The following is a 12,802-nucleotide window of genomic DNA, read 5'->3' on the forward strand; positions in this document are numbered from 1 at the left end:
AAATGCGTTTGAACAGATTGAACAGCTTGTTAACAGCACCAAATTCATATTTTTTTAAACATTAAATCTGTAGTGAATGTTGAACAAGTATTTCCAACAAATGTACTGTATGAATAACAAAATATCTCAGTCTCTCATTGTTGACTTCAGTATAGCACATTTATAAAGTTTATAAAGCCTTAACAATTATAGGTTAATCTCACAAAACTAAGAAATGCCTAGGTACATTTCCCGCAAAAAAATGAAAAATGAAATAAATTTTGTTGCATAAAAAATAAAGGCTGTTTTTGCATGATGACAGTTTCACTACAATTAAAATTCCCCATTACAATTCATATGAATGCAAAAAAAATTTGATATATTAAACTTACAATTATACTTTATACATGTATTGTACAGTTTTTATGGTGGTATTTGTTGTACTGAATTTATGATGGTTTTAATTTTAAAGAAAATAAATAAATAAAATAAAAATCATTGCATCGAAAAAGGAAGATTTTACACACACGCACACGCATGCATGCACGCTCGCACGCACACACACACACAGTACGGATGCGAATTCTTTGCAGAATTAGGGACAAATGTGCTTAATTATAATAAAAATAATGTCAATGCAAAAAATGTAAATGCTTCACCCTTAAAAAACAATTCTTAAGCAAAATTTTCAACAGATATTCTACAGGTGTTTCTGTCATTCCTGACTACATGAGATGTAGTCTTCTTTTTTGATGCTTTTCTGTTTAATAAACTTACTTTTTACAATTTAACCGACCCTGAGCTCAAATGTGCTTTCAACCTCTGTGTGTGTAGGTGACGACAGCAAGTGTTACATCAGCCCACACCTCAGACCTGAAATAAGATACAAATGACAAAAATCTTGTTTTCGGCCATTTATGTCATATATAATGCAAAAAAAAAAAAAATCTGTATTTTCACATAAACATTATAAAACATGATACAGTGATTTGGTAGCATTATGTTTAGCATGTTCTGAGATTCTGAGAATGGCTGTGTTCAGAAAAGCATACTACTCTTACAGTTTCTGTAGTATCTAATAAAGTTTGTATACAGAGCACAGTATTCTGAAATGATCTACTACATCTGCCAAATGAGCAGTATACACTGAATAATGTATCCCACAATGCAATGTGCTTAATTCAACCTGTTCATTTCCAGTGTCATGAAAAGGATGCAATATTAGCTTCCAAATGTTAACATGTTTTTACACAAAACTAGATTGTAAATGCAAAATAGAGCATATTACTGTTTTAAATGTTTATTGTTACAAAATGCATTCTGTTTCACTATTTTAAACAGTACATGCTGCACAGTATTCAGTGAATAGTAAATTAGTATTCCATTCCGAACACAGCCAAATGTATGTAACATTTATTTAGACACTGTACTAAAATACTGTATGGATTTAAAGGGACACAGTTCTGTTCATTCAGAGAGCGTGATTGAAGGGACATCAACGTTGTTTGTTAAAATGAAATATCGCCCCCTTGAGGACATGTACCTCTACTGTTAGGTAAAAATTGGCTCATGATTTCATAGGCGGCATGTTCTACTAAAATTTTACAGCTGCACATACTATACGTGTCATGCTACAATAATAAAAAAAAAGCTCTTTATTGATTGTTCTGGATATTGGAGGGAATAATATTCATAAGTCTACAGAGACACATCATGCCAGAATGAAGTACGTAAAATATTCCAGTCATTCTGACCTAATGTGCCGCAAAGAGCTGGTAAGCATGACCGTATCGAGAATAAAATACAGAAACTAATTGTGGTGCAAAGGGTAGCTGCGTAATCTTTAATAAATAACGACACAGTCTACAAACAAAGAAGAAAACAAATTACAAAAGAAAAGAAAAAAACCTAATTGAACAAACAGGAAAAAGCCCGGGAAGCAAATAGGTTGCGTTTCAGGGACTTGCTAAATCCTCCTCAAGGGATGATAGAGGTCTGTCTCCAGCAATAACACAGTCGCCATGACAACACTGCACACTACCGTCTCTAGGAGTCGCTCCGTGGACATTCTGTGCGTTCGTCTGCACAATTATCCCTCCGAGCCCGAGAGTATAATAGCATTACAATACAATGAGGACAATGCTGTGTACATCATCCTGTTTCTGATTAAAAACATTCAGGCTCCATACCGTTCGTGAGACGTCAGGCCGTTTTACCGTTCCAAGGCAGAGTTTCTGAGCTGTGTTCCTCTGATGAACCGTCGCCCAGTCCCTCCAAAGGGGACTGGGAACTCTGGTCCAGAGAGTCCTGGGAAGAGTGAGTCGAGTCCGTGTTGTTGATTTCGTTCAGGGACTTTGACTCCGAGTCGAGACTCCCTCTGGCTGGACTGCTGCGGGACAGTGTGACTTGTGTGTTCCTCATGGACTCCTCTTCCAGGTCTGACATTCTCTCATGTTGCTTATTGGCCAACTCTGGGAAGAGACAGGAAGTGAGATCAGATCTGGGATACCATATTATCCCCGTGCGCTGAGATGAAGAGCTGTGTTATCATTTAAAGAAATCCAATTGAGTTTAACTTCCATTATTTATGTTATGTTATTTCTAAAACCTAACACTCAACAAATCTAGTCAGTTCAGATATTTCATGAGTACTAGCTCAAACACACCTGATGCAACTAATCAAGGGCTTCATTAGTTGCACCAGGTGTGCTTGAGCTAGAACACATGAAATATCTGAACTGACTAGATTTGTTAAGTTCAGACAACATCTGTTTTGCAGATTTGTGCTGTTGTGACGGATTCTATTCAGGGGGATGAATAATTCTGAAACTGCAGAAGTCATTAAAAGTTGCATTTTCAGTCGAATTTGGGGAAACCACTTGAAACATTTGTTGTGTTGAGCTATTTCAATGACTTTTGTTTGATTTGCCTGGTAAACCCTACATTATTGGGACAAAATGTCCCCACAAAGATGACATTTATTGTGACATTTATTACCAAAATGATGTTTTTGGTCCCATGAGCAAAACAGTTATGAATCATACTAAGTGATGTTTTTTGAAAATGTAAAAATGCAGAAAGGTTTCTGTGATGGGTTGTGTTTAGGGGTAGGGCTAGTGTAAGGGGATAGAATATACAGTTTGTACAGTATAAAATCATTATGTCTATGGAAAGTCCCCATAAAATATATAAACACAACATGTTTGTTGTGTGTGTATGTGTGTGACATTTAAAAAAAATATCTTCTTTTGTGTTCAGCAGAAGAAAGAAATTCAAACAGGTTAGGAACAAGTTGAGGGTCTATCCCTTTAAGACACTTCTCCTTTAATATAACCTTTTTGGCATGAAAACGTTTTTCAAAATTGAGTCAAGAACCGTAGAATTCTATACAGAACCCCATTGAACCTTTTATTCTAAGAGTTGACTGTATAGAAACACGAACAGATGCGTGCACACCTTGAACAGACAGCTCTTTCCAGCGCTCCTTGTTGTTCTGGATGATCTCAGAGAGCAGGTGTCGGACATGTTTCAGGTCGATGCCGCACAGAGAGTAGTCTGTAGTGGCTCCCTGCTCCTCGTTGGAACCCCGACCGCTGTGTCTCTGTACAGCCTCCACCACCGCGGCTGAGCCCCGACCCGTCAAACTGCACCACACGAGCAGATTACAGACAGATTATCATCCCCGAATCAAACACCTTTACCCTGATGAACATGTGACCATCACCTCACCTTGACCTGCGGACACCCCCAGATTTTACAGCTTCCTCTATGAGAGGACTAATAATCTTCTCTGTGGTGTCGACCAGAACAGAAAACGTGGGTTCGACGATAAAATCGATGAACCCTTTGAAGGAAAAACAATGTTGTTTGTTTAGAAGCCTTTGTCATTCATTTAATTAGCTAGAAACTCATTAGAAATAATGGGTTTTGATTCAATCAAGACACCTGTAGTTATTGTGGCATTAAATGAAACCACATTTATTTTATGAGCTCCATTAAATATTACAAGAGAGCATGTTATTGTCTCAGCAGCCTCTTGATGGCAGTAAAGAGCTGAACATGACTGGACTGAAAGCACGTCTGTATGGATATGTTCATAACAGCATAGTTACAGTATAGATCATAACAGCATTTCTACAGTAATAAATATGCACATTTTAACATAGAATACATTGATGTTCATGAGTGGCATCCAGTTTCCATCTTGCAAAAAAAAAGACACTTGACATTTATTTATCCATTTATTTTTATTGCTATCCTGAAAAGTCTAAAATAAATATATTTAAAAAACTAAAACACACACACACACACACACACACACACACACACACACACACACACACACACACACACACACACACACACACACATATATATATATATATATATATATATATATATATGCACAGTAGAGAGATGAAAATCAAAATATTATTCAATTTACAAAGTATTAATATTACTGTTCAAATTTAAGGGTAAAGATTAGAAAAAGTAGCATTCTGAAAGAAAAGAAAAAATAGGTTCTATAAAATTCTGATATTGCTTCTAGTTCATCAACCTTGAAAATAGGTCAAGTTGAGTGCATTGCATTGTGGGATAGTGTTCCATGCAGTGTGCTTCTTTTGGCAAATGTAGCAGATTGTCTGTGTATTCCATACATTACATTTGCCAAGTAAGCAAGCATACATACTACAGTATATACCGCAGAGATAATATTAGTAGTATGTGAGTGCTGTTCCAAACATGGCCTTGGCTATCAGAGATCACATGTGCATGTGTGTGTTAGTTTTACCTATCTGAGACTGGGCAATCATGGTGGCTTTCCGGTCACATAGTGGAGAGAACGGCAGCCCTAGTTCTGCCTCCTTGTCACCCTGCAGAGACAATAAAAGAACCAGAAAGAATTACTCATACTGGTTCAAAGCCTTGTGAACAGTCTAATAAAACATTGCTCTTCCCTCTTTGTTCTTGAAAAGAGAAGCAGACAGAGACATCATGTTCCCGTGATTTCTGAGCCAACAGGATTTTCACTCAAAAATTGCTAGAAAGTTTTCAAAAACAAATTATGTTTTTTGACTGGTAGGTGTATGTTTAATTCAAAAATATAACTTATAATTTTGATTACCTACTACATTGCATCTGCATAAGCTCTTCAATGGATTTGAACTTTCTGCTACAGTTCACCCAGATAATGTTTGTGTCTGTAGTAAGTGTGTCTCTCTGGGAGTTCTGCTTGTGTTATTGGAGATAAATATTATGATGTGTGTACCTGTCTGAAGAACTCCTCCATAAGGGCTTGTGTCCAGCGGTAGTGCAGCTTCCAGCCCTTAGCAGGGTGACTGATATCAGCCGCGTGCAGCATCAGGGACAGCACTTTACCCTTGTCCATTCTGATAGACATACATTCATCACAGCTTCATCAGTCAGATACAAAGATAGAAAGTTTGTAAACAAATTATGAATCCATAAATTACACACATACATATTCGCAAACAAAGGACACGGGAGGATTGTGTCTTAACACAACACACTGGAGAGCAGCTTTATAGTAGAAAATGTTGTAATTCTGATTGAAAGAGACACTGACACTGTTTTTTTCATGTTTAATACTGTAAAGCTGCTTGATTTTAAGAAATCTATTGTATGAAGTGGTATATAAATAAACGTGACGTGACTTTACCGGAGTGCCGAATTGCTGAGCTTATGCAAACATCTCTAGGCAGCAGCATTTAGCTGCTAATACCCAAGTCAGTTTGGGAAAAAAATTATATGCCAAAGGAATAAATAAAAAATAAGTACTAATAACAAATTTATTTCATAACAAATACAATATATATGCAAATCTAATAAAATCTTAGATATTGTGATATGGTCAAAACATGTGACACTGAAGACTGGAGTAATGGCTTTGTCAGCACAGGAAACATTTATTCAAATAGAAAACAAAGATTTTAAATTATAATGTTATTTCACAATATTACTGTATTTTTACTGTATTTGATCATATAAATGCAGCTTTGTTGAGAATAAGAGGCTTTTTTGAACTGCACTTTTACTTTACGGCCTATTTGCTATATTATGTAAATTTGTCTTTGGCACTTTGGCAAAAAGTCCACAATTAAAAGACAGACAGAAATAGACTAGGCAGACACAACATTAATTTAAAAATAAACTTTAAATGTGAAATTTAAATGTCTTAAAATAACTCCAGTTGAAGTCCTGTTAAAAATAATTTCTGCCAACCAAACAAAGGATTTGTTGCATTAGAAGCACACATTTGAAATGCAAAATGAAGAGGACGAACGTCCTCATAGATCTGAAATGCTTTTTGTCACATGAATCGGGAAAATACATCCTGGACTTCTAGTTGGCTTTTTTTCAATAATTTTATGAGCCTGTTTAATGATCTGTTTGGAGCTTGACGGACACAAGAACAAAAAATTAAATAATGTATATTGTATAACAAAAGAATGAATAAGCTATAGAAAAGTCCCTAGAAGTAGACACATTTATTTCAATATACATAATACTGTACGTCATACCACCCAGTTGTAATGGGTACTATGCAAGAAGTGTGACACATTATCATAAGGAAGACACCGCCACACTCATTCATTCATTAACACGCTCATGTTCCCGAACGCTCAGAGAGAACAGGACTCACCCCTCCGGCTGCTGCAGGGTGTTCCTCATAGTCTTGATCTGCTGGAAATGGCAGGACATATCCGTGCTCATGACCATCTCGATCACGAGCGTCCGCAGCTCCCTGTGGGAAGCACAACACAGCGGCTCATCAGAACTCAAAGCACATGCACTGTCCCAGAACAGACCAGAACGGGACGTCCGAGGACATTGTTTCCCAGCGTTGAGTGTCAAACCCCAGCGTACCTCCAGTCATCTTTTGAGAGGTTGACCAGGATGTTCATCTCATCCTCTTGCATGAGTCTGTAGGCTGCGCTCACATGGTGGTTTTCCAGAACCGAGCGATCGTTGTACAGGATGGCCACTTCTGATCTGTGCAGAAGCAAAGGAAGAGGAGTCAAAAATGTCCTATTATATTTTCCAATTACTTTGACACCTTTATGCCATTGCAGTAACTTTTTAAAAGGTTAGTACACCAACAAAAAAACAAAAAAATCCCTTCATGATTTATTCACCTTCATGTCATTCCAAGTCTGTATGACTTTCTATCTTTCTTTCGTGGAACACAAAAGATGTTCTACAGTATTTGAAAGCTTATTGTCACCAGGGGCTGTCAAGCTTCAAAAGACAAAAAAAAACTCCATAAAAATAGCTTGAAAGTAGATATGACTCATGCAGTACCTTTCAAGTCTTTTGAAGTTTTGTGTAGTGAAAAGAACGACATTTAAATGTTCTTTTTCACTGAAAATATTGCTGAGTTTTTCAACACACAAGAACACAAGAACCAATTGCATTGATGTCAAAATTGGCATGACAGATCTAAAAGGGCCACCTTTAAATTCAACACACGATCATGGTTGCACTTGAACATATTAGATTTTTATTAATTTTTTTGCATACTTTGTTAATGAGACTAATGGTGAAATGGCACATTTTGCACATTTCTCACCATAAGCTTGTAATTTGTGTGTTGGTTGGTTTGGGTCACTATATACTTTCATTTTATGGAGCTCAGACATTTTCATATTTCCTCCTTTTGTGTCACATGCAAAAAAGAAATTGGATTTATAAAGATTTAAAAAATCACTTTTTTATCGCGTTCATGAAACTCAGTGAATTACACATTTCTCCGGGAAACGCAAAACATTTGCGAGAGAACGCAAAATCATTGACTTCATATTTTCCCTCCCACCTCATATTTTTTTCCACCACAATGTCCCCTTAGGGGCTCCGTACCTCAAGAACCCTATATACTGTAGCCAAAAAGTTTCTCAATAAGAACAGGAATTATTTTTCTGAACATAAAGTCCCGAAGAACTCTACTATCTCTTACTGTAAGTTCAAATATACTGCAGAGAAAATCCTTTTTATTCAGTGAGTGACAGACAGTACTCAGGAGATTTGCTTTTCATTCACTTGAGGAGTAAATCTGAAGTGAACTACAAGATAAGGTGGAACATCAGCTGTAATCAGAGACATTAAGAGTAATGGCTCCATTTTTTCCCCATCACACAAGCCTTGTATCCCATAATTCACTGATGATGGAGCGCTCCTTCAAAATCACTGTATACTGCAGCTCCGTCCTTGCCATCGGGTTTTGTCTGTTGCAAAAGCAAGTGCTGTGATGTACTTCTTCGAAGAATGATGTCTGCTATGGGCTGTCATGCAAAATGAGGCCTGCTGTAAAACGATCTTCTCAAGGATCCTTTGGCATGTATTAATGTGAAAAAGATATGCGTCCTGACGTGAACCAACACAGAGCAACAACAACATGAACGTAGATTCTGACGTAGATTCTGCCACTGAAGATTAATTGAAAACATGATAAATTCCGCTCTCAGCCCCACGATAGCCCACCACAAGGAAGATAAACTGTGTTAGAAATATGACCAGTGGATTCTCTCTCTCTATTATAAATAAACACACACTCTCACACACACCTACGCAGGCAGCATTCTAATGCATAACAGATGCATTCAATTCGTTCCAAATGGTAGGTAGAATCATTATGTTTCTGAGATTCTGAGACAGTATCACATCCATCCTTCACAGAGAAGGCAATTCCATAATAGCATTGTGATAAGCTTGCATTAGTACAAATATCCATCACCCAATTGGTGGGTAAAGCAAAATACATGCTATTTATAAATATTAATGATACACACAAATATTATAAATATTTTATAAATATGAATAAATGTCAAATGAGAGTATTTTTATAAAATAAAAATAAAAATAAATATATATTAATATTAATTATATAAGTACTGATTAATAATGGGAAAATGTTTAAATAGTAATAAATACAAAACATATAAAAAAAAAAAAAAACGAAATAAAAATAACTTTTTAAAATATAAAATCAACAATAATTCTGTTTGTACTGAGAAATAAACAGCTTAGGTACAAAAATAAGCTTGCTTATATCTACATTTTAATTAAATCTGCTCTAGATCAGGGTTATTGTTGTAAACTAAAACTATTAAAAACATTTATATTAAGTGTTAATTGAAATGAAGCTAAAATACAATAAAATATACATATTTATTAGAAAAACTTAAACTAAACGAAAATTGGAAAAGTTTGCATTAAAGGTTGAAGCACTAAAATTATTGACTGGAATTTACTAAAACTGAAATAAAAATAAATTAAACCTAAAAAGACAAAAGCACATAATGAAATGACTGAAAATGAACTTGTTCTGATTCAAAATATTAATAAAATAATAATAAAACTAAAATAGCGCTGCTCTAGATCATAAGGCTTGATGTGATGGTGTGTTTGGAAGCTGGTCTAAAGCTAGTTTTCATAACAGTTACCTTCATACAAAAACACGGAGCATCATTACGGCAGCTTATTTCAATTTTGGACAATTTATTGAGATTATTGGCTGCTTTTTATAGGAGGTCATCACACACCTGGTCTGGATGTGGAAATTATTGGTCGTTCCAGTATGTTCAAAGTCGTGGATAGCAGCAGCAAACACCATGGCCAATATTTCCAGTTCAGTGAGCCAGTGCTGTGGGAGAGCAGACCAGTCAACCATTACCCAAATAATCATCATTACCATCATTCAACATCATTAAAACGCATTTCAACAGCTGCGCATATTAACCTGCAAGTTAAGACCTCAAGCGTTCAGCTCGTATTGACTACAAACAGATGTCATATTTGTTTTGTCAGTGCGAGACATGCATACAGAATCCGCTGAGCGCTCTCACCATAATGCCAGTGTGGAGCATCAGATAGTGTGCCGTCTGCGTGACATCAGCAGCGTGGATCAGATTGTGGTAGGGGTTTCTGTGCTTGCTGTAGCCCATTTCCAGAGCTTCCACGAATGACACCAAGGAGGACACTGGTATCTACAGAGAAGAACAATCCCAGTTACAAAACCAGAGTGCTTGTGATTGTGCATTTCAATCACACTGCCGTTGAACAGTTTGGTGTCAGTAAGAATGTTTTTGAAAGAAATTAAGGCTGCACTTTATTTTACAGTATGTGCACTTTCAATGTACTTACAGTGTGCTTACTTAAGAAAGTACTGGTTAATATAAGGTAACAACAGGGGTTAAGGTTAGGTTTAGGGGTAGGCTCAGGGTTAGTACCTAGTCATTACCCAGTTAGTGTCATTACTACAAGAAGTACATAGAACTGTATGTAAATGCGAAATAGGACTGTAAAATAAATTGCTACCAAAATGAATATTATTTATTGAGAACATATTAAATTGATCAAATGTGACAGTAAAGACATTTATAACATTACAAAAGAAACTGTAAAATGTTGCTTTGCAACTGTTTTAGTTGAAGTACTATACTAAAACTGAAAAATAAAATAAATTAAAGATAAAGATACATATTTAATCTTTTTTGACTAAAAATTAAAACTGAAAATATAAAAACCTAATTCAATATATTAATGAAGTTTGGAATTAAGATTTTTTAAAATGTTTTTGTCTTTTATGTGCACCAAGACCGCATTTATTTGATTAAAAATAACTGTTTTCTATTTTAATATATTGTACAATGTAATTTACTCCAGTGATGGCAAAACTGATTAAAATTCCTTCAGGGAACAAGGGTTACATACGTAACCGAGACGTCCTTTTGAACTTTCTATTCAAAGAAAAAACATTTATTTTTTTGGAAATATCAGTTTCCACAAAAAAATGTAAGCAGCAATGTTTTCAACATTGATAATAATAATAATAATATCCTATAATTATTATTAATAATTGAGCACCAATAATAATTTAGCACTAAATAAGCATAATTTAGAATGATTTCTGAAGGATCATGTGACACTGAAGACTGGAGTAATGATGCTGAAAATTCAGCTTCACATCACAGGAATAAATTACATTTTACAAAATATTAAAACAAAAAACTGTTATTTTAAAATGTAATAATATTTCACAATATTACAGTTTTCACTCTATTTTAGATCAAATAAATTTAGTCTTGGTGAGCAGAAGATACTTCTTTCAAAACCATAAAAACCCATTGTGTTAAAGAAGAGAAAAACTGGCTTTAGTTCTGGATTCCCAACCGGAATAGAGACACAGAATGGGCCTTCAAGCTGCAGTCTGAGGCTTTAAATGTCCTGCCACAGCAGATTAATGGAGCATGTTACAGGCAACCGAGAGGCTTCCTGTAAGGGAACAGTTTTCAGCCGCGAAATATGCATGTGTAATCACACGGACAACAGGGACTCCATACCTAACCACCTAAACCCAAACACAGGCAATGCGTGTCTGCTGCATTTAAATTGTAATTGTGTGTGTGTGTGTTAGTTGAGAGTCTATCATCACCGCACTTGTGAAAAGGGTAAGAAGTGATGAGAGCTGACACAATGGTGAAAAACAAAGAAAGAGAGTGGATGGAAAATGTCAGATGCCTCATAGTATATCACATATAAATCTCCTGTTACAGGGTAATAACATGTATGCTTTGAAAACAACACCAACTTTGGTTAGAAAAAAAAAAGGTGTAATTCCAAAAGGATGAAATCATAGTTCACATAACAACTCACGTTCATGTTGTTTCAAAACTGTATGACTTTCTTCCATTAAACACAAAGAGAACATGATGTGCTTGTTACTTTTTTTTCTATGCAATTACAAAGAACAGAAACTGGAGCTTTCAAATTTAAAAAATGAAGCAAAGGCACCATAAATGTATCATAAAAGTAATCCAAAAAGTATTTTGATACCATACAACAGCTTTGTGTCATGAATGATTTGTGAACGAATCATTACTGAGTTTGATATTTTCAATTGATCATTTGATCTGGTATTGATTAAGTTATTTGCCCTGTTTAGACCTGGTATTAAGATGTGTTTTGGTCGATAGGATCACTAGTGGATGACACTAAATACAGGTGTAAACAGGGTCTAAAACGGTTTGAGCTTGTCCACTTTCGACCACTAATAGAAATAGTCGAAAACACATTCGACTGGACTGCTTTAGTAGTGTAGATGCTCATGTGATTGAATGCGTTAGAACAATCATAAAAGACCACCTATCTCCGCTTACTGACCTAATGTGTAAACATTATGGGAAGCGCGCTAGCTAGACAGGATATAAACTTTCTCGGCTGAAGACCCAAATTTGGTTTGAAGACGAAAAACATACCAAGCACAATATTCTCTCACCATTCCTGATTTCTAACACTCACAGCGTTCGGCTGGTCTTGCAGCTGTCAGAACAGAAATGAAAGCTGATGCTTTCCGTATGTTTTTCCGCCGTCTCTAGTCGCGTTAATATGAAAATTGCGCATGCTTATATTGTCCATTAGATCGACAGATCTGAAAAAAACCATGCATTTAACCGCCCATAGACCCTCCCCTCGAAGAAATCAGGACAGAAGTGGTTGAAAGTGGACAAAAGAGACGGATTAAAACACCAGGTGTAAACGGGAATGTCTTCCTCGTCTACTTGTGATCCAATTAACAAAAACGTATCTTAATACTAGGTGTAAACTGGGCCATAGAGAACTTCGGTTACAGAGTCCTCAATTCTGAACTGATTCTACAGTATGATTGGACAGATTCAGTGATTCAGTCCCAGCGGTTAACAGCTCATTGGAGGCGGGGAAGATTACCAGTGAATGGCAACTTGAATTTCAGTCTTTTCTCAAACAGAGCTATAGAGGGTATGCACATGATGTCACAGTAGGCAGG

The 12,802-nt window shown here is 36.0% G+C and overlaps 1 protein-coding gene across 5 annotated transcripts in view; it reads right to left on the bottom strand.

Moving 5' to 3' along the window:
• Nucleotides 1-878: 878 nt before the first annotated feature.
• pde1a (phosphodiesterase 1A, calmodulin-dependent) overlaps nt 879-12,802 on the bottom strand; it is a 105,190-nt gene continuing 93,266 nt past the window's right edge. For all 5 annotated transcript variants that reach the window (XM_082176680.1, XM_082176679.1, XM_082176681.1 and 2 more), the window contains 9 exons: nt 9,843-9,983; nt 9,540-9,640; nt 6,868-6,993; nt 6,644-6,745; nt 5,249-5,369; nt 4,772-4,853; nt 3,709-3,823; nt 3,436-3,623; nt 879-2,450 (listed from right to left, as the gene is read on the bottom strand). In XM_082176680.1, coding sequence (XP_082032806.1) covers nt 2,182-2,450; nt 3,436-3,623; nt 3,709-3,823; nt 4,772-4,853; nt 5,249-5,369; nt 6,644-6,745; nt 6,868-6,993; nt 9,540-9,640; nt 9,843-9,983 — 1,245 coding nt within the window. In that variant the 3' untranslated portion in view covers nt 879-2,181. The remainder of the gene's footprint in view (nt 2,451-3,435; nt 3,624-3,708; nt 3,824-4,771; nt 4,854-5,248; nt 5,370-6,643; nt 6,746-6,867; nt 6,994-9,539; nt 9,641-9,842; nt 9,984-12,802) is intronic.

This window comes from Leuciscus leuciscus (genome assembly GCF_965113295.1).
Source record: "Leuciscus leuciscus genome assembly, chromosome: 7".
Classification (NCBI taxonomy): Eukaryota; Metazoa; Chordata; class Actinopteri; order Cypriniformes; family Leuciscidae; genus Leuciscus; species Leuciscus leuciscus.